The sequence below is a fragment of the Harpia harpyja genome, chromosome 13 (genome assembly GCF_026419915.1).
Source record: "Harpia harpyja isolate bHarHar1 chromosome 13, bHarHar1 primary haplotype, whole genome shotgun sequence".
NCBI lineage: Eukaryota > Metazoa > Chordata > Aves > Accipitriformes > Accipitridae > Harpia > Harpia harpyja.
The window spans coordinates 43,744,817-43,761,749 of NC_068952.1; the positions used below are offsets into that span (position 1 = coordinate 43,744,817).

General features: G+C 71.3%; 4 protein-coding genes across 5 annotated transcripts; 3 read left to right on the plus strand and 1 right to left on the minus strand.

Annotated features, from left to right (window-relative positions):
- On the plus strand, nt 1-4,600 carry FAM178B (family with sequence similarity 178 member B). The gene is given in 15 exon segments (XM_052805458.1): nt 1-549; nt 969-1,567; nt 1,687-1,748; nt 1,847-1,957; nt 2,045-2,194; nt 2,297-2,402; nt 2,477-2,546; nt 2,629-2,749; nt 2,827-2,917; nt 3,122-3,298; nt 3,392-3,886; nt 3,889-3,972; nt 4,068-4,169; nt 4,256-4,333; nt 4,432-4,600. Coding segments are annotated over 15 exon segments (2,649 nt in total). The 5' UTR covers nt 1-287; the 3' UTR covers nt 4,573-4,600.
- A 1,989-nt stretch (nt 4,601-6,589) lies between these two features.
- SEMA4C (semaphorin 4C) lies at nt 6,590-12,315 on the plus strand. The gene is given in 18 exon segments (XM_052806500.1): nt 6,590-7,018; nt 7,020-7,050; nt 7,052-7,070; nt 8,240-8,388; nt 8,475-8,537; nt 8,651-8,749; nt 9,268-9,364; nt 9,451-9,567; nt 9,663-9,724; nt 9,726-9,824; nt 9,926-10,082; nt 10,085-10,100; nt 10,182-10,326; nt 10,407-10,629; nt 10,722-10,837; nt 10,933-11,090; nt 11,175-11,245; nt 11,352-12,315. Coding segments are annotated over 18 exon segments (2,619 nt in total). The 5' UTR covers nt 6,590-6,848; the 3' UTR covers nt 12,179-12,315.
- A 1,290-nt stretch (nt 12,316-13,605) lies between these two features.
- ANKRD39 (ankyrin repeat domain 39) lies at nt 13,606-14,752 on the plus strand. The gene is given in 6 exon segments (XM_052806305.1): nt 13,606-13,825; nt 14,036-14,139; nt 14,244-14,252; nt 14,254-14,448; nt 14,530-14,628; nt 14,630-14,752. Coding segments are annotated over 6 exon segments (546 nt in total). The 5' UTR covers nt 13,606-13,725; the 3' UTR covers nt 14,669-14,752.
- Nucleotides 14,753-14,890: 138 nt separating this feature from the next.
- LOC128150264 (metal transporter CNNM4-like) lies at nt 14,891-16,075 on the minus strand. 2 transcript variants are annotated; one of them, XM_052806321.1, is made up of 5 exons: nt 15,985-16,075; nt 15,743-15,885; nt 15,432-15,568; nt 15,200-15,295; nt 14,891-15,084 (listed from the first exon to the last, which is right to left on the minus strand). In XM_052806321.1, exons 1-5 carry the CDS (start codon nt 16,073-16,075, stop codon nt 14,976-14,978), a joined length of 576 nt encoding a protein of 191 aa, XP_052662281.1. In that variant the 3' UTR covers nt 14,891-14,975. The 2 variants fall into 2 exon arrangements, with proteins under 2 accessions (XP_052662281.1, XP_052662280.1); XM_052806320.1 differs by having other exon boundaries at nt 15,743-16,075.
- Nucleotides 16,076-16,933: the final 858 nt, after the last annotated feature.

The following is a 16,933-nucleotide window of genomic DNA, read 5'->3' on the forward strand; positions in this document are numbered from 1 at the left end:
GCTCCCCGCCCCCCTCGCCAAGAACTGGCCGTGATTGGTTCAGCCGCCCGGCTCCTCCCCTCCGCGCGCTCCGATTGGTCGCGGCCAGACAGTTGAGCCGTTGACGGTTGAAGCTTTGAAAGCGCCGGGGCGCCGCGGGCAGGAGTGGTCACCTCCGGGCCCGCCCGCCTCCTATTGGCTCTCCCCAGCGTAAGCCCCGCCTTTTTCTCACAGCCCCGCCCCACGCCGCCATGGCGGGCGCTTCGCCGCCATTTCAGGGTCTGCCCTGAGGGGCGCCGGGCCCGGCCATGGCCCCCCACCCCGAGGGGCTGCGCTGGTACCAGATCCCCCTCTCCTCCGCCCGCATACCCCGCTCGGGGCTCTTCAGCTATGGCTTCCAGGCCAGCCTCCAGCGCTACCAGCAGCTCCGTGCCCTCAAGAACCTCCGGGTGGGCCGCCCCGTCGCCCCGCCGCCCCCCGGCCTGTTGGAGCCCTGGCCCCCCGGCCCCCCGCCCGCCAACAGCCCTCCCCGGGTCTCCCACCGCCCACGGGGCGCCGGCAGGGCACGAGGTGAGCGTGGCCCTGTGCCGGGGACCGGTGTGAGGGGAGCCGTCACCCTCCTGTGGACCCCACGGTGCCCCAAGGGGGACCCCGGTCACCCCCACGTTGTCCCCACAGACCCCATGCCTCAAGGGGGGGTGGCCTGGTCACCCCTGCGTTGTCCCTACAGCCCTCCCTGTGCCCCAAGGGAGCCCCCAGTCCCCCCCACATTGTCCCCACAGCCCTCCCTGTGCCCCAAGGGGGCCCCTGGTCACCCCCACATTGTCCCCACAGTTCCCTGGCACCCCAAGGAGGGCCCTGGTCACCCCTGTGTTGTCCCCACAGCCCTCCCTGCGCCCCAAGGGAGCCCCCAGTCACCGCCACATTGTCTCCACAGCCCTCCCTGTGCCCCAGGGGGGCCCCTGGTCACCCCCACATTGTCCCCACAGTCCCCTGGCACCCCAAGGCAGGGACCTGGTCACCCCTGCATTGTCCCCACAGCCCCCATGCCCCAAGGAGGCTGGGGGAGGCTTGGTCACCCCTGCATTGTCCCCATGGCCCTCCCCCTGCCCCAAGGGGGCCCCCGGTCACCCCCACATTGTCCCCACGGCTCTCCCTGAGCCCCAAGGGGATCTGTGGTGACCCCTGTGCTGTCCCCACAGCTCCCCGGCGCCCCAAGAAGTCTCCTGGCACTAGGAAACGGGTGAGCAGAGGGCAGCAGCCTCCTGGCTCCCCTCAGCCCCATGCCAACCGGCAGGATGCGGCCAGCCAGGGCTCCCCAGGATGCCGGGTGGCACCGGACAGTTCCGGGCATGTCCCGGTGCTGCCAGAGGCAGCTGGGAGGTCCCTGGGCGGTGAGGCCAACCATGGCCAGCGCCCTGCAGCTGGGACAGTGCCGCAGCAGGCAGGCAGGAGCTTTGGGGGGCAACTGCCAGGCACGACGGGGGGGACGGTGTCCCCCACAGACAGCGAGGACGATGACCTGATCCCACTGAAGGATATGCTGCTAGCAGGGGACGAGCCCCTGAGCTCTGCAGACCACCAGCAGGTAGGTCCCTGCCTGAGGGTGGGTGCCCCGGCATCGGGGGGTCCTTGGGGACTTCTCGGCGCCCGCTGGGTGTTGTGGTACCTGCTGAAAACTCACTGTTTCCTTGCTCTGTTGCCCAGGTTGTGTGCCCACAGCCGGATCCGCTTGCCAACAGCCTGGATTCACTGATCCGGGAGAAGAGGTAAGGTTGGTACCCCACCCTGGGCACAGGAGTGGGCATGGAGGCTGTGCTGGGCATCCTGGGGTGCTCTTGCCCTGCCCTAACCGCCCCCGCGCCAGGGAGCAGAGCCAGGCAGCCATGCTGCAGGCCAGCCTGGCCTGGGTGCACGTGGATGACGCCAGTGCCTCCGAGTCCCCGGACGAGGACACCCAGCTGCCCGAGGAGTACAGGTACCCCTGCCAGCTGTGCCCGGGTGGAGGGTTAGGGGGGTCCGCACGGTGCCCGCTCCCCACCTGACGCCATCCTCCCGCCCGCAGGGATCTCCTGGCCCGCTTCACCACGAAACCCAGATTCATCCCCGCCGTCCACCCCGGGGAACCCGTCTTCTGCGCCCACCCGGCACCGGCACCCACCCTGGACACCCAGGGGCTGCAGCCTCAGAGCGTGTTGGAGAGGTTCTTCCTCTGGTGAGCGCCGGGCAGGGGGTGGGCAGGACGTATCGGGGGTGATGGCGGGGGGGACAGGGGACGCGGGCAGAGCCCCGCTCACCCCCTCTGTTCCTCCCCCAGCAACTCGCCTGCCTGCCAGGCAGCTTTTGTCCGCAACGGGGGCCTCAGCCTGCTCTACCGCTGCGCACCCACCTGCCCGCTGCCCGTCCTGCGCTGGCTCTTCCAGGTAGGCCACCGTCGCAAGAGGGTGCCCCCTCCTCCCGCGGTGACACCCCGGTCACTCCTTCTTTGTTTCGGCAGCTGATGACCCTCTGCCCGGACACGACCAACGCTTCCCAGGCGCTGTGGGAGATCTGGCTGACCACCGGGGGTGAGCGCGGGGCGGGTGCAGGGCTGCCTCACCAGGGTGCCCCCCAAACCCCTGCCCGCTCTCACCGTCCCCTTGCCCGCAGGCGAGCCCTGGTGTCCCACGGTGCAGGAGATCGGTTGGGCTATCGCCCGTCTCGGCGCTGACCTGAGTCCCCTGCGCCGCCAGCGCCTGGTGCCCCCTGAGCTGTGCCCCACGGAGAGGAGGTGAGCCCCGGTACGGCGGGCAGGAGGGTGCTGCCCACCCTGCCAGCCCCCCTGCCAACCCCTTCTGCTCCTTCCAGGAACCTGGATCCATCCTGCTCCCCGAGACAGGCGAGCCCCGATGCCACCAGCACGCTGGCCCTGGTGACGCAGCTCGGTGACATCTGCAAGGTGGGAACCAGCTGCCCGCACCAGCGATGTTGCGCCTTCATTATCTCTGCCCTGCTAATTGGGTGGACAGTGCTGATGCCAGCTCCTGGAGGGGCATCCGCTGGGGCTGCCACCGGCCGTGCCAGCCTTGTCCCTGCCCCGGTGGGGACGTCCGCACGGTGGGTTTCGGGGGCTCCTCGGTGACACGCCGCCTTCCCCCTCCAGTTCTTGGCGCTGTGCCTGGTCACCCAGCCGTGCCGCTACGCCGACAGTGCCCGCCTGGCTCTCGTCACCCTCCTCTCCTTCCTCGGCCTCGACCGGGCGCTGCGCTGCCAGCCCCTGCCCGAACTGCAGCATCTCCTGCACTGCCTGCTGGAGGGCATCCGGGACTGGCAGGAGCAGGTACCCAGGGCAGGGGGGGATCCCTTCGCCCCGTGCCCACCCTCCGCACCCCTCCCCGAGGGCTCTGCCCGCAGCGTTTCCCTCTCTCCCCAGCTGCCTGCCCTCTGCCTGTCCCTCTGCCAGCTTTCTCGGCACCACCACAACCTGGTTGCCCTCATGCGGCTGCTGCCGGACCTCACGAGCAGGGGCAGGTACGTCCCTGCCCGCAGCGCCGCAACCGGGTGGGATGCCAAGCAGAGCTGGCAGCGATGGCCTGCCAGGCGTCCCGTGCCACCCGCGCCCCGCGGATTGGTGACGGGGAGCCCGGCGGGAGCTGGCACGGCCCCGCGGCACCGTGCCAGGGCCGGGCGGGCTGGGATGCGTCTGCCTCTAATTCCTTTATTCCAGACGGTTGCGCAGGCACAAAGCGGGCAGGATCCGGCTGCCGGCACCACCGCCCCTCGCCACGGGTGTCCGGAGGGCACCGGGGTGACGCCGGCGCTGCGTGGACGGCACCGTGGGATGGCGGTGACGGGCGCAGAGGCGGGCACGGGCACGCGGGCACGTGCCGGACCCTCCCTCACACTCTTCCCCTTCTTCCCAGGGAGCTTCGCCGGCACCTGAGCCTTCATGCCATGGCCCGGCTGCTGAGGGAGCCGCCGTGCACCGTGCCGCCCCCCGGGGCGCACGCAGAGGTGGGTGCGCCGAGGTGGGACCGTGCCGGGGCTCCGGCGCCCACCGTGAGCTCTGGCACGGGGCGCGGGCGCCCTGACACCCGCTTTCCCCCAAGCTGCAGGTGCTGGGCCGGTTCCTGGTGCTGGCGCAGCCGGATACCCTGCGACGTCTGGTGCTCGCCGGGGGCCTGGAGGAGCCGGAGGACGCTGACCAGGAGGTGGGTGCTCCCCTCGATGGAAAATGGGCGCCGGGGTTGCCCCGCACGCCTTTCGGTGAGCCCCCCGTGCCCGCTCCCACCCGCAGGCTTGCTACCTGAGCTACAGCCTCCTCCTCCTCGCCAGCAACGTGGTGGGCTCCGAGCACCCGCCGGCCGAGCAGCGGGTGAGCACCGGGCCCTGGTGGGGGACCTATGGTGGGGCGGTGGGGGGGGTCCACCGTGTCCCTGACACCCCCCCCCCTCTTGCTGCCTGTCCCCACAGGGTCACCTGGAGCAGCTCTGCGCCCAGCTGGACCGGCATTTTGGGAGGGGGCTGCGCGAGGGCAGCGGGCTCCTCTTCCGAACCCAGCTCAAGGGCCTGGCCGCCCTCCTCTACGTCAAGTGGCAGGAGATGCTGGCCTAGGGCTGGGGGGTCCCGGGGTCCCCCGGGGCACCCCCCTACCCAATAAACGCCCCCGGCTCCTCCTGCGCCTGCCGGGCTGTTGGGGTGGGGCGGCCGCCGGCACCCCGAAAGGGCGTCGGGGCCTTAGAGCCCCCCCCGTTAGCGGGGGCCGGGCGCGGAGCGGCTCCCGTGGGGCCGGCTTGACCCGAGCGGACCCGAGCGGAGCCGAACCCCCTGGCCGCGGCCCGGCCGTGACGTCAGGGCCGGGGGCGGGGCCGAGCGGAGCCGCGCGGCGCGCACCCGCCGCCGCCCCGACCCGCCGCCGCCGCCGCCGCCTCCCCGCCGCCCCGGCCGGGCCGCCCGCCCCGCGCCCCGAGGTGAGTGCGGGCCTCACCCCCCACACACACACACCCCCCCCGCGCACCCCCCCGCCGCCCCCGCCCCCGCCGGGCCCGGCCCGGCCCCCCCCCGCCCCGCCCCGGTATTGTTGTGGCGGAGCCGCGGGGGCGGGGGGAGGAGGGGGAGGCGCTTTGTTCCTCCCGGGACCGGCGATCGGGACCGGCACCCCCCCGGCGGCATCGCGCCCCCCCCACCCCGCGCTGCCGTGGGGGACGGACACCACACCCCCCCCCCTCCCGTAACGGCGGCCGCCCCGATCCGTGGCTGCACCGGTTCCCCCCCCCCCACCCCGCCCCCATCGGTACAGGCGGCCGGTGCCGGCCCCCACGCGCGGGGCAGCAGGGCGCGGCGGGGAGGTTGCCCCCACCCGCGGACACCGGGTGGGCTCATCCCGCGGGGATGTACGTCGCCGCGGGGGTACCCCCCCCCGGGATGGCACCGCCGCGGGGCTGCGGCACCCCGGTCCCCCACGGGACCCCCGGGCATCCGGCACCGAAAGCGGGGACCCCGGGGACCCCGTCCTGCCCGTGGCACCCCGGCCGTGACCGTGGCGCCCTGGCCATGGCCTGTGGCACCCTGGCCGTGCTTTTGTCCCCAGGGCCGTGACCGTGGCACCCCAACAGTGCCCATGGCACATCAGCTGTCCTCGTGGCACCCTGACCGTGCCTGTGGCACCCTGGTCATGCCCGTGACACCCTGACGGTGCCCATGGCACCCTGACCATGCCCGTGGCACCCCAGCTGTGCCCGCGGCACCCTGGCCATGCCCGTGGCACATCAGCTGTCCTCGTGGCACCCCGGCCATGCCCGTGGCACCCTGACCATGCCCGTGGCACCCCGACGGTGCCCGTGGCACCCTGACCATGCCTGTGGCACCACAGCTATGCCCGTGGCAGCCTGGCCATGACCATGACACCCCAGCTGTGCCCGTGGCACCCTGACTGTGCCCACGGCACACTGGCCATGACCATGGCACCCCGACTCTGCCCGTGGCACCCTGACCATGCCCGTGGCATCCCGGCTGTGCCCGTGGCACCCTGGCTGTGCATGTGGCACCCCAGCTGCAGCCATGGCACCCTGACCGTGCCTGCGACACGCTGCCCACATGCATGGCACACCAGCTGTGCCCGTGGCACCCTAACCGTGCCCGTGGCATTCCGGCCATGCCCGTGGCACCCTGACCGTGCCCGTGGCACCCTGGCCGTGCCCGTGGCACCCTGACCATGCCTGCGACACGCTGCCCACATGCATGGCACACCAGCTGTGCCCGTGGCACCCTAACCGTGCCCGTGGCACCCTGGCCGTGCCCGTGGCACCCTGACCGTGCCTGTGACACGCTGCCCACGCGCATGGCACCCCAGCCGTGCCCGTGGCACCGGCAGGCCCCTGCCTGCAGCCCCCCCTCCCGCCACAGGCAGCCTTGCCGGGGCGTCCCCCATTCCCACGCCTGCGGGGACCCGTTCCCGGCCCCCCACCCTCCCGGAAATCCTTCCCCAGCCGGCGCAGGGCCCCCCCCGGACCCCCCCCCCGGCTTCCTGCTTCCCGCAGAGCAGGGCAGAACAATTCCCGGCCGCCCGCTCGCCCGGTCGCATCCTGCCCGGCTTGAGGCGGGGGGGAGCGACAGCGGGGGGCACCCGCCCCAGGACACCGGGGGGTCCCAGGGCAGGACGCGGGTGAGGTGGTGGCCGCCCGGGTGGGGTGGGAAGCGGAAGGGCCCGTTTCCTTCTCCGTGGATCCCCCCCCGGTGACTCGTCAAGGCCGGAGGAGGGACCGTGGCGGGGGGGGGGGCAGCAAATCAGGGACCCGCGAGTGTCCCCCCCCAACTCCGCTGCGTGGGGTGCCCTCGGCCTCGTGACGCGCGGCCCTCAATGCCCGCCTTGTCCCCGCGCCGCCCGCGTGATGCCGTCTCCGCTGGTGTCGATGCCCCGTAACCCTAACGGGGGCCGGGCGTGTCCCTCCCCCCCCACCCCACCAGGCCGTGCGTTCCCCCCCCCCCTCCCCGGCGCCATGGCCCCCCACCGGCTGCTGGCCCTCGCCTCGCTGCTGGCCCTCGCCGCCGCTGCCGCCACCCCCGGGGTCCTCGTGGAGCGCCGTGCCCCGAAAAAACCGTCCCCTACGCGGGTGAGTACCGTGTGCCCCCCGCCCAGGGGTCCCCAGGGAGAGGGGAGCAGGTTGGGGAAACTGAGGCACGGCGGGCGGGCGCGTCGATCCCGTCCCTCGCCGACACCGGGGTGACGCTCTGGTGGCTGTCGTCGTCCCCCCACCAGCTTGTCAGCACTGTGGGGACTCCCCCCCCCCCCCGCCCGGGTCGGTGGCCCCAAAACCGGGGGTTCTGCGAGAGCAGAGGGGGGACACGCAGGGACGCCGCCCCGTGTCCCTGTGCTGTGCCAGCGCCCGGGGTCTCCTGCCATCGCTGCCATCCCCAGCCCTCTGCCGCATCCCCTGTCCCCGTGCTCTGCCATCGCCCACGTCCCCTGTCCTCGTGCCCTGCCATCGCTGCCGTCCCCAGCCCTCTGCCGCGTCCTCTGTCCCCGTGCCCTGCCATCGCCCGCGTCCCCTGTCCCCGTGCCCTGCCATCGCCCCCGTCCCCAGCCCTTTGCCGTGCCAGCACCCTGAGATGCCACCCTTTAGCCGTGCCAGCACCCTCCGTGTCCCTGTCCTGTGCCAGCACCCTGTGTCCCCATCTGTGCCGTGCGCCGTGTCCCTATCCCCGTGCCATGCCAGCACTGGCGTCCCTGTCCCTTTGCCGTGCCCTGCGTCCCCATTCCCCTGTCTCTCTGCGGTGGCAGCGCCCCACGTCCTCTACCCCTGCACCGTGCCACCGTCCCCACGCCGTGTCCCCTGTCCCTGTGCCGTGCCCGCGCCCGAGACCCCCATCCCTTGGCCGTGCCAGCGCCCCGCGTCCCCGTGCCGTCCCCGTGCCGTCCCCATCCCGTGCCAGCCCCGCGTCCCCGTCCCTGCCCGGGGGGCCCTGGCGTCTCCCCCGTCAATGGGGCCTTTCTGCGGGGCCTGGGGGCGGGCAGGGGGGGCACGGGGTGGGGGGGGGCGGGGGGTCTCGCCAAAGGCCGCTGTGTTCGTCCGGCGCTGCCAGCGCCTGCTCCGGTGACAAAGAGCCCTTTGTGCGGTGCCGGGGCCGGGGGGCTTCCGGCAGTGGGGTGCAGTTGGGGGGGGGCCGCGGGTGCCCCGGGGGTGCCAGCGGTGCCCACCCTGGGAGGGACCGATCGATCGTGGGGCCGACGGTGGCCTCGCCCTGATGTCCCCCCCCATGTCCCCCTCCCCAAACCCCGCAGAGCTGAAGGACGTGGCCAAGCGCTTCTCGCAGGGGGGGGTCTCGCACTACCTGACGCTGACGCTGGACGAGGCCGAGGCGCTGCTCTACGTGGGCGCCCGCGAGGCCGTCTTCGCCCTGGCCACCGGCACCGTGGAGCTCAAGGCGGCGGTGAGGTCCCAGGGGACCCCCAGAGGGGGAAATATTTTGGGGGGGGCAGTTGTTTCCAGCCCAGTGACTCTTAATTCTGTCCCCAGATCTCCTGGCAAGCCCCCGCGGACAAGAAAGCCGAGTGCATCCAGAAGGGCAAGAATAACCAGGTGGGGGGCACGGGTGCCGTGGCCGCAGCGGGGGGGTTAAAGGGCACCCCGGTGTGTGTCCCCCCCCCTCTGCTGCCACCCCCTTAACCGACTGCTTTTCCACCCCCCCCCAGACCGATTGCTTCAACTACGTGCGCTTCCTGCAGAGCTACAACAGCTCTCACCTCTACGCCTGCGGCACCTACGCCTTCCAGCCCAAGTGCACCTACATCGTGAGTGCGGCCCCCGGGGGGGCCCCCCCCCAAAACCTGTCAGGCCCTGGTTCACCCCCCCTGCCCCTGGGGATGAGGTCCAGGGCAGCCCCCGGCCTCAGGAGCATCATCTAGGGGTGTCCCCGTCCCTAGGGGTGTCATTCAGGGGTGGCCTTGTTCCCATGAGGGTGGTCCGGGGGTGTCCCCTGTCCCCTTGGAGCATTGTTAGGGGTGTCCCTGCGCCCAGTGGGGTCATCTGGGGGGATGTCTCTGTCCACAGGAGGGTCATCCAGGGTGCCCCTGTGCCCGGGGGGGTCACTGGGGAGTGTCCCTGTGCCCAGGAGGGTGGTCCAGGGGTGTCCCTGTCCCTGGGAGCATCATTTAGGGGTGTCTTTGTCCCCATCATGGGTCATCCAGGGCTGTCCCTGTCCCAGAAGGGTCATCTGGGGAGGTGTCCCTGTGCCTGGGGCTGGTCTGGGTGTGGGGGGACATGAATCGGGGAGGAGGTCGGGACCCCCGCCCACTCCTGTGCTCCACAGGAACTGTCCGGCTTCACCCTGGACCAAGTGACTTTTGAGGACGGCAAGGGGAAGTGTCCGTACGACCCCACCAAGGGACACACCGGCCTCATCGTGGGTAGGTGGCAGCGCCGGGCACCCGCTGGGGTTGGAGGGGTGCCCGCTGCACCCCCCAGCCCCCCTCCCTAAACCCTTGTCTCGCAGATGGGGAGCTGTACTCGGCCACATTCAACAACTTTCTGGGCACGGAGCCCGTCATCCTCCGCAACCTGGGCCCCCACTACTCCATGAAGACGGAGTATCTCACCTCCTGGCTGAACGGTAGGGGCGGGAGGATGTGGGGGGACACGACGCGGGCACCACCGCCCCCCCCGGCACGGCGTTATCCTCCCCTTTCCGCCCCCCCTCCTCTGCAGAGCCCCACTTCGTGGCTTCGGCTTACGTGCAGGAGAGCGCGGCCAGCAGCACCGGGGATGACGACAAGGTACGACAAGGTTTACTTCTTCTTCAGCGAGCGGGCGGTGGAGTACGACTGCTACGCGGAGCAGGTGGTGGCCCGCGTGGCGCGGGTCTGCAAGGTACGGGGAGGGGACGATCCGTGCCGGGGACGCTGTCCCGGCGTGGCTTCGCTCCGCCGGTGAGCGCGGTGGCCCTGTCTTGATGCCGGCTGGGTGCCCAGGGGGACGTCGGCGGTGCCCGCACGCTGCAGAAGAAGTGGACGACCTTCCTGAAGGCTCGCTTGGTGTGCTCGGCGCCCGAGCAGCAGCTCCACTTCAACCGCCTCCAGGCTGTCTTCACCCTGCCGGGGGCCGATTGGCAGGACACCACCTTTTTCGGGTCTTCCAGGCCCGCTGGTGAGTGCACAGGGAGATGGCAGCCCTGGGGTTCCCCGTGACCGGTGGCTCCCCCTAAAAAACCTTCCCCGTCCCGTGCAGGGGGGACGTGGATGTCTCGGCTATTTGCCAGTACCACATCCTGGAGGTGAAGAAGGCGTTCGAGGGGCCCTACAAGGAATACCGGGAGCAGGCGCAGAAGTGGGGCCGGTACTCGGATGAGGTGCCGAGCCCCCGTCCCGGCGCGGTGAGTGCCGGCACCGGGGTAGGAGGGTAGAAGAGGGCGCGGGATCTGGCCGCGCAGCTGACAGTGCCTTCCTTCCCCAGTGCATCACCGACTGGCACCGCCGGAACGGCTTCGCCAGCTCCCTCGAGCTGCCTGACAACACCCTCAACTTCGCCAAGAAGCACCCGCTGATGGATGAGCCCATCCTGCCCCACCGTGGGCGCCCGCTTCTCCTCAAGAAAGACGCCAACTTCACCCAGCTGGTGGTAGACCGAGTGCCCGGGCTGGACGGCACCGTCTACGAGGTGCTCTTCATCGGCACAGGTACCCGCCGGGGCTGGGGGGGAAGCTGGGGAGGGGAGCGCGGAGGGCTCCCGGCGTTGGGGACGTCCCTCACCGCCTGCCGTGACCCGTAGGTGACGGCTGGGTGCACAAGGCGCTGAACCTGGGCACTCGCGTCCATCTGGTCGAGGAGCTGCAGGTTTTCGAGCCGGCGCAGCCCGTGGAGAGCCTGGTCCTGGCCGGTCAGAAGGTGAGCGGTGCCACGGGGAAGGGGCTGGCGCCCGGGGTGTCACCTCCTGGTGTCACCTCGCCGTGTCACCTCGCCCGTTCTCCCTGCCCTCGCAGAAGCTGCTCTTCGCCGGCTCCCGTTTCCAGGTGGCCCAGTTGCCCCTGGCCGACTGCGGCCGCTACCAGTCGTGCACGGACTGCGTCCTCGCCCGGGATCCCTACTGCGCCTGGAGCCGCAACGCCAGCCTCTGCGTCCACACCGACGGCCTCAACGGGTAAGGGGGTTTCCTGGGGGGGGGGGGGGGACACCCCGCCGCGGCACGGGGTCCCCCCCTCACCTCCGCCGCCTCCTTCCGCAGGTCCCAGCTGGTCCAGGACGTGCTGAGCTCTGACACCCGTGCCTGTACCCTGCCGCAGGTGGCCAAGCAAGGTAGGACACCCCCCGCCCCGGTGCTGCGTGGAGCCAGGAGAGGGGGGAGCCATGCAACCCCCCCCTCTTTACGCTTCCCCTCCTGACTCGGTCCCCTCTCCCGCAGGGCCCATCACCCCCAAAAACGTGACGGTGGTGGCGGGCACCGACCTGGTGCTGACGTGCCGTTTGGGCTCCAACCTGGCGCAGGCGCTGTGGACCTTCGAGGGCCGGGCGCTGGCGGCCGAGCAGGCGCTGGTGCTGCACGACGCCCGCCTGCGGGCTCTGGTGGTGCCGGGAGCCGGAGCGCAGCACAGTGGCACATACCGTTGCTTTTCGGAGGAACAGGGCGCCCGTTTGGGCGGCGAGGTGTACCAGGTGGCGGTGCTGGCCGGCCCCGGGGTGCCGCTGGAGACGCGGGCGCCGCTGGAGAGCCTGGGGCTGGTGTGGGTGGTGGCGGTGTGCCTGGGCGCCCTGTGCCTGGTGCTGGTGCTGGTGGTGCTCTCGCTTTGGCGGCGGTTGCGGGAGGAGCTGGGCAAAGGCGCCAAAGCCATCGAGAGCACCCTGGTGTACCCCATCGAGCTGCCCAAGGAGCCCCCCAGTCCCCGCTTCGTGCCCAGCGCCGCCTCCGACTCGGACGAGAAGCTCTGGGACCCGGCCAGCTACTACTACTCGGACGGCTCGCTCAAAATCGTGCCGGGTCACGCCACCTGCCGCAACGGCGGCCCCCCCGGCGCCGCCTCGCCGCCCAACGCCATTCCCGGGCAGCCCCTCCACTCGCCCACCCGCATCCACCTGGGTCCCCTGCGTGGTTCCTCCTCCAACGGCTACATTCGCCTGGCGCTGGGTGCCGAAGAGCGGCCGCCCTGCGCCGATTTGGCCGAGGAGCTGCGGCGCAAGCTGCAGCAGCGCCAGCCCCTGCCCGACTCCAACCCCGAAGAGTCGTCGGTCTGAGCCGCCGGTGGGGCGGCTTCCCCGCCGCCGAGCAGCCGTACCTACCTCAGGACCCGGCCCGGCACCCGCCGCGGGGACCCCGGTGCCGGCACCCGCCGCGGGGGCCACCGCCTCGGCGCCAGCACCCGGCTCGGGGCTGCAGCCGCGGGCGCCCGGCACCCGTCTTGGGGACGGGACCTGCCGCCCCCAGTGCCAGTACCCGTTTTGGGGACTGCCACCCCGGCACCCGCCTTGGGGCCGTGGCACCGGCACCCGCGTCACTCGTTTGGGGGCACCGGCACCCCGTCTTGGGCACCGGAGCTGCTCTTGGTCACCGCGTCCGCCTTCGGTACCGGTGTCCCGGGCAAGGGATCGACCTCGGGGACTGCCACCGGCCTTGGGGACGCTGAGCCCCCCCACCCGGGCACCACCGAGCCCCCCCCCGGGCACCGCGTCCTGCCCCGGGCAGCGGCCGCAGGATGTTTTTTTGGGACGATTTAAGAACCGATCGGGTTTTTCTTCCTGAGAACTTTTTCTAATGCCCCCACCCCTCCCTTGGCCCCCCCCAGGGCTTCGTACCCCCCTCGGCCCTGGTTGTAAATACCCCCCCCACCCGCCTGCCACCCCCCCTTGCACGCCGCCCGCCTGGGCCCCTTTTGTATAACACCCCCCCCCCCCAGTGTAATTTATTTGTTACTGAAATATATTTATTTGCTGTAAATACGTGAGTATTTTTATATTAATAATAAAAAAGAGTAAAAAAAAAAAAAAATTCTATATTGAAAGCAAAGCCCGCGGGGGCCGTGTCCGGTGCTGGCTGGGGGGGGGTGCGAGGAGGGTGCTGGGGCCCCCCCCGGCCGCTGAGCTCATGGAAAAAGGCCGCACTCGGGGCTATAAAAGGGCATCGCGGCGCCGTTCCCAGGGCAGTGGGGGGGGGGGGACCGGCCCGCCCCCCATCCCCCCGGGGCCTGAGGCCTGGCCTCATGCCCGTGCCCCCCCCCGGATGCCGGGGGTCAGAGTGGGGCGGGTTGTGGGGGGGGGCGTGCGTGTCCCTGGGGAGGCCCTGCCGGGAAGCCGGGGGGGGGGGGACGGGACCTGGGAGCGGGGCCAGGGGCTGCCCGGGGCGTGGGAAGCGGGGCTGGGGGGGAACCCTGAGCCCCCCCTGGAGCTGGGGGGGGGGGGGGCTGAGCCCTGGGCCCCTAATAGCTGGGGGGGGGGGGGGCGGGTTGAGGCTTGGGTACCCCATAGCTGGGGGTCGGTGGGGAGGGAAGGCCCGGGCCTCCCGTAAGTGTGTGTGGGTGATCCCCAGGGGACCCCACAGCGGGGGGGTGAGGCCTGGCCCCCCCATATCTGGGGGGTGAGCCCCGGTGTCCCCCCCCGCTGGGAGGGGGGGGGGGGGCGGGCACAGCCCGGGCAGCGCTCAGCCACGGCGGCGCCCCCTGGCGGCGGCCGTAGCGCTCGGAGGAGCGGCGCCGTTCGGCTCCCTTCGGCGCCGTTCGGCTCCCCTCGGTTCCCTTCGGCCCTTCCCGTCTTCCCTCGGTCCCGCTCGGCCCATCCCGGCCCGGGCGATGGCGGCGGGTCGCCGCTGGCCGCCCGGTCCCTGCTGCCCGTCGCGGGTGGCGGTGCCCAGCGTGCACCAGAGCCTGCCCGAGATGGACTTCGAGCGGGGTCGGGGTCTGGGGGGGGGGGGGGGGGGGGGAACACACCCGGGACCGGGGGCAGCGGTGTGGGTACGGGCAGGGGCAGGGCACGGGGGTGCGTGAAGGGATCGGGGGGGCGATGGGCCGGACCGGGGGTACGGGCAGGACACGGGTGGTGGTGGGGGGTGTCCTTCGCTGCTTAACGCCGTGTCCCCGTGTGTGTGTCCCCCCCCCGCAGGGATCTGGTCGGCGGCGCGGGATGGGGACGAGCCCCGGGTGCTGCAGCTGCTGGAGCGGCGGGGGGAGCCCAGCCAGCCCGACCTGGCGGGGTACACGGCCCTGGTACGGGGGTGGGTACAGGTCGGGGGGGTACGGGGGGACAGACCGACCCCCCCCCCCCCGCCCACACCCCCTGCCCTGCTCTGCTTCTGCTCCCCCCCCCACAGCACTACGCCCAGCCGCAACGGGCACCTGGGGGTCTGCCGGCTGCTGCTGCAGCGGGGCGCCCGCTGCGACGCCCGCACGCCCGGGGGTGCCACCCCCCTGCACCGCGCCAGCTACTGCGGCCACCTCGCCGTCGCCCGGCTCTTGCTGGCCCACGGCGCCGACCCGGCTGCCACCGACGAGGACGGCCGTACCAGCCTGCACAAGGTGGGGGGGTGGTGGTGGGGGGGGTGTCCCCTGTCCCCCCTCCGGCCGTGGCACCGGCGACGACGGATGTGTCACCCGCAGGCGGCTGAGCAAGGCCACCGGGAGCTCTGCGCCCTGTTCCTGCGGCACAGCCCGGCGTTGGCCGGCATCCGCGACGCCAAGGGTCGGCGACCCCGCGACGTGGGCCGACCCGGCGGTGCGGGACCTGTTGGATACCTGAGGGGACACGGCGGAGCCGGGAGAGTCGGAGCTACCGTGCCGCGGGAGACACGGTGCCACCGGACCCCGGTCGCCGATGGATAAACAAAGCACTCCGCCTCTCTGTCCCTTGCGCCGGGTGCCGGCGCGGGCCGGGGCTCACCCACCGGTGGGGGGGCTTGGCAGCAGCGGGGGGGCCACAGCACTATTTTTCAGCTGCCAGGAGGGAGGCACAGACACCCCACACTCTTCCGGTGGCTTTTATTTCCTCAAAAAACCACTAAAAATGGGGAAAATAGTGTTTGTTGAACCAGGAAACGCTGCAGGGCTCACGCTGCGGCCACCGGCTCCCACCCTGATGAGCAGCCGGGAGCGCCGGGGAGGCAGAAGGGCTTCGGCCCTGGCTCTCCGCTTCCCCCCGGGATGCTTTGGTGTCGCCTGCGGCAGAGGAAACAGCAGCCGCTGAGCTCGCGGCGCCCATGCCGGGGTGGCGGTTAGCCTTCGAGCCGGGAAATGCAGCAAGACACATGCGAGAGAGAGATGTGTGACTTACGTGTGGGGAGGAGGGAGCCTCGCAGGGGGCACCCCGAATCGCGCATCCTGACAGCCGCTCTGCCCTGCCATGCCATGGTCCAGCCTCACCTGCTCGCTGCTGAGAAGAACCGGAGATGGAGGTGGCCCCACCAGCACCCCAAAACCCCCCAGCCATGCCCAGGGCATGGTTCCCAGTTGGGCACGGCTACTGGGGCAGCCATCACCATCCTGCTGCTGTGCTGGCTCCCTACCTGGTGTGGTGTTCTGGTGGCTCAGGAACGCGGGCTGGCTGCTGGGGATAATTTTTGGCTCGATGCTTTTGGGTGACTTGGCTGGATTCAGGGGCCCGGCGGCCGCAAGGGCACCGAGATAACCGCAGCTGCATCACCTGGGTGGAGAGTGGGTCAGTGCCACGCGGCACAACCACAGTCTGGCAGCAGGGTCGGGGATGGCAGGAGACCTGCGGGCAGCTCGGCACGGGTCACGGTGCTCCCAAAAATGCCGGGTGAGGCAGAGGCAGGCTCCCAGCAGGACCCCGAGGGACGACGGATCCAGCCCCTACCTTGGCCAGCTGCAGGTCGGTGAGCACCCGCACACTGTAGTCGGGGCAGTACGAGGAGCAGCTGGTGTAGTCGGCACAGCCCAGCTGCCGATTCTGGATGCCGGGGATGGGTACACGGTGGATGGCGGTCAGAGAGCCAGAACCTGCCAAAGAGTATCTATCTCCCTTTGCACCCCAAAAAACAGGCGAGTGGGTCCGGCGCTGCCCCGGGAGCGAGCTCCAGTGCTCCTGGCTGCTCTCACCTGCAGGTAGTGGTGCCAGTGCGGAGACGCCATAGCAGGTGAAGGCTCCATTTTCAAACTTCAGGCTCTCCTTCCCGATCTCCACCTCCATGCGGCCCTGCGGAGAGCGGGAAGCTTGGGGCAGGCAGAAGGGAGCGCTGCCTGTAGCCTGCACAGCACGGGACAGCCTGCAGCACCGGCACAGCCGCCCCTCAACATGCCCTGACAGGCGCAGAGAGCACCCAGTGCCGCGCAGACATCACGGCAGGACCCAGGAGCGGACACGCACGGGGCCGATCGGCCACGGCCGGGTCCCAGCGCAGCCGGTGGCGGGTGGTGCCGTACCTGCAGGATGAGGATGAAGTAGCGGTGCTCTGGGGCGAAGCGTTGTCCTCCTCAAACTTCAGCTCCTGAATGACACCGGGACGGCTCAGCAAGCACAGCAGGGCCTTCTCGGGGATGCGGACCGGGCTGAAGAGCTCCAGCTCCGCAGGGAGAGCGGCCAGCGTCGGCCCAGGCGCCACCGGACAATCCGCCATCGCCGTGCCCGGGGAACCCTGCAAGCAGCCCAGCGGGCAGGGTGATGGCAGCCCGCTCCTGCCCGCACTCACCTCGCACCGGGAAGCGCTGCGCGGTCAGCGGGAGCTGTGTGGAGAGCTTCGCCGTGGCTGCACCGTCAGCCTTCCTCAACGGGGACATACCCTCCGTGCGGCACGTCGAGCTTGGGGTGGGTGACAGGCGAAGGGGACGGGGCGGGGGGGGGAGCGTGCGTGCGGTCCCCAAGGCTCCGAAGGCCAGGTCACGGGCGCGGAGCGCCTTTAGCAGGTCGGAGCACAGACGGGCAGCCGGGTCCGGTCGCTGCCGCAAGATGGCGGCCGCCGTGGTCGAGTCCAGCCGGTCTCCGGTAAGAAACGCTTCTCCAGAGGCCGCAGTACCGGGGCCTGTCACCGTGGAGATGGCGGCGCCCGGT

Coding starts and splice junctions, on each gene's coding strand:
- LOC128150264 (XM_052806320.1), bottom strand. CDS start 16,075: ATGGAGGTGGAGATCGGGAAGGAGAGCCTGAAGTTTGAAAATGGAGCC. Junction 15,569..15,742: donor CCGACCTGCAGCTGGCCAAG/GTAGGGGCTGGA, acceptor CTCTCCACCCAG/GTGATGCAGCTGCGGTTATC. Junction 15,085..15,199: donor AGGCTCCCTCCTCCCCACAC/GTAAGTCACACA, acceptor CCTCTGCCGCAG/GCGACACCAAAGCATCCCGG.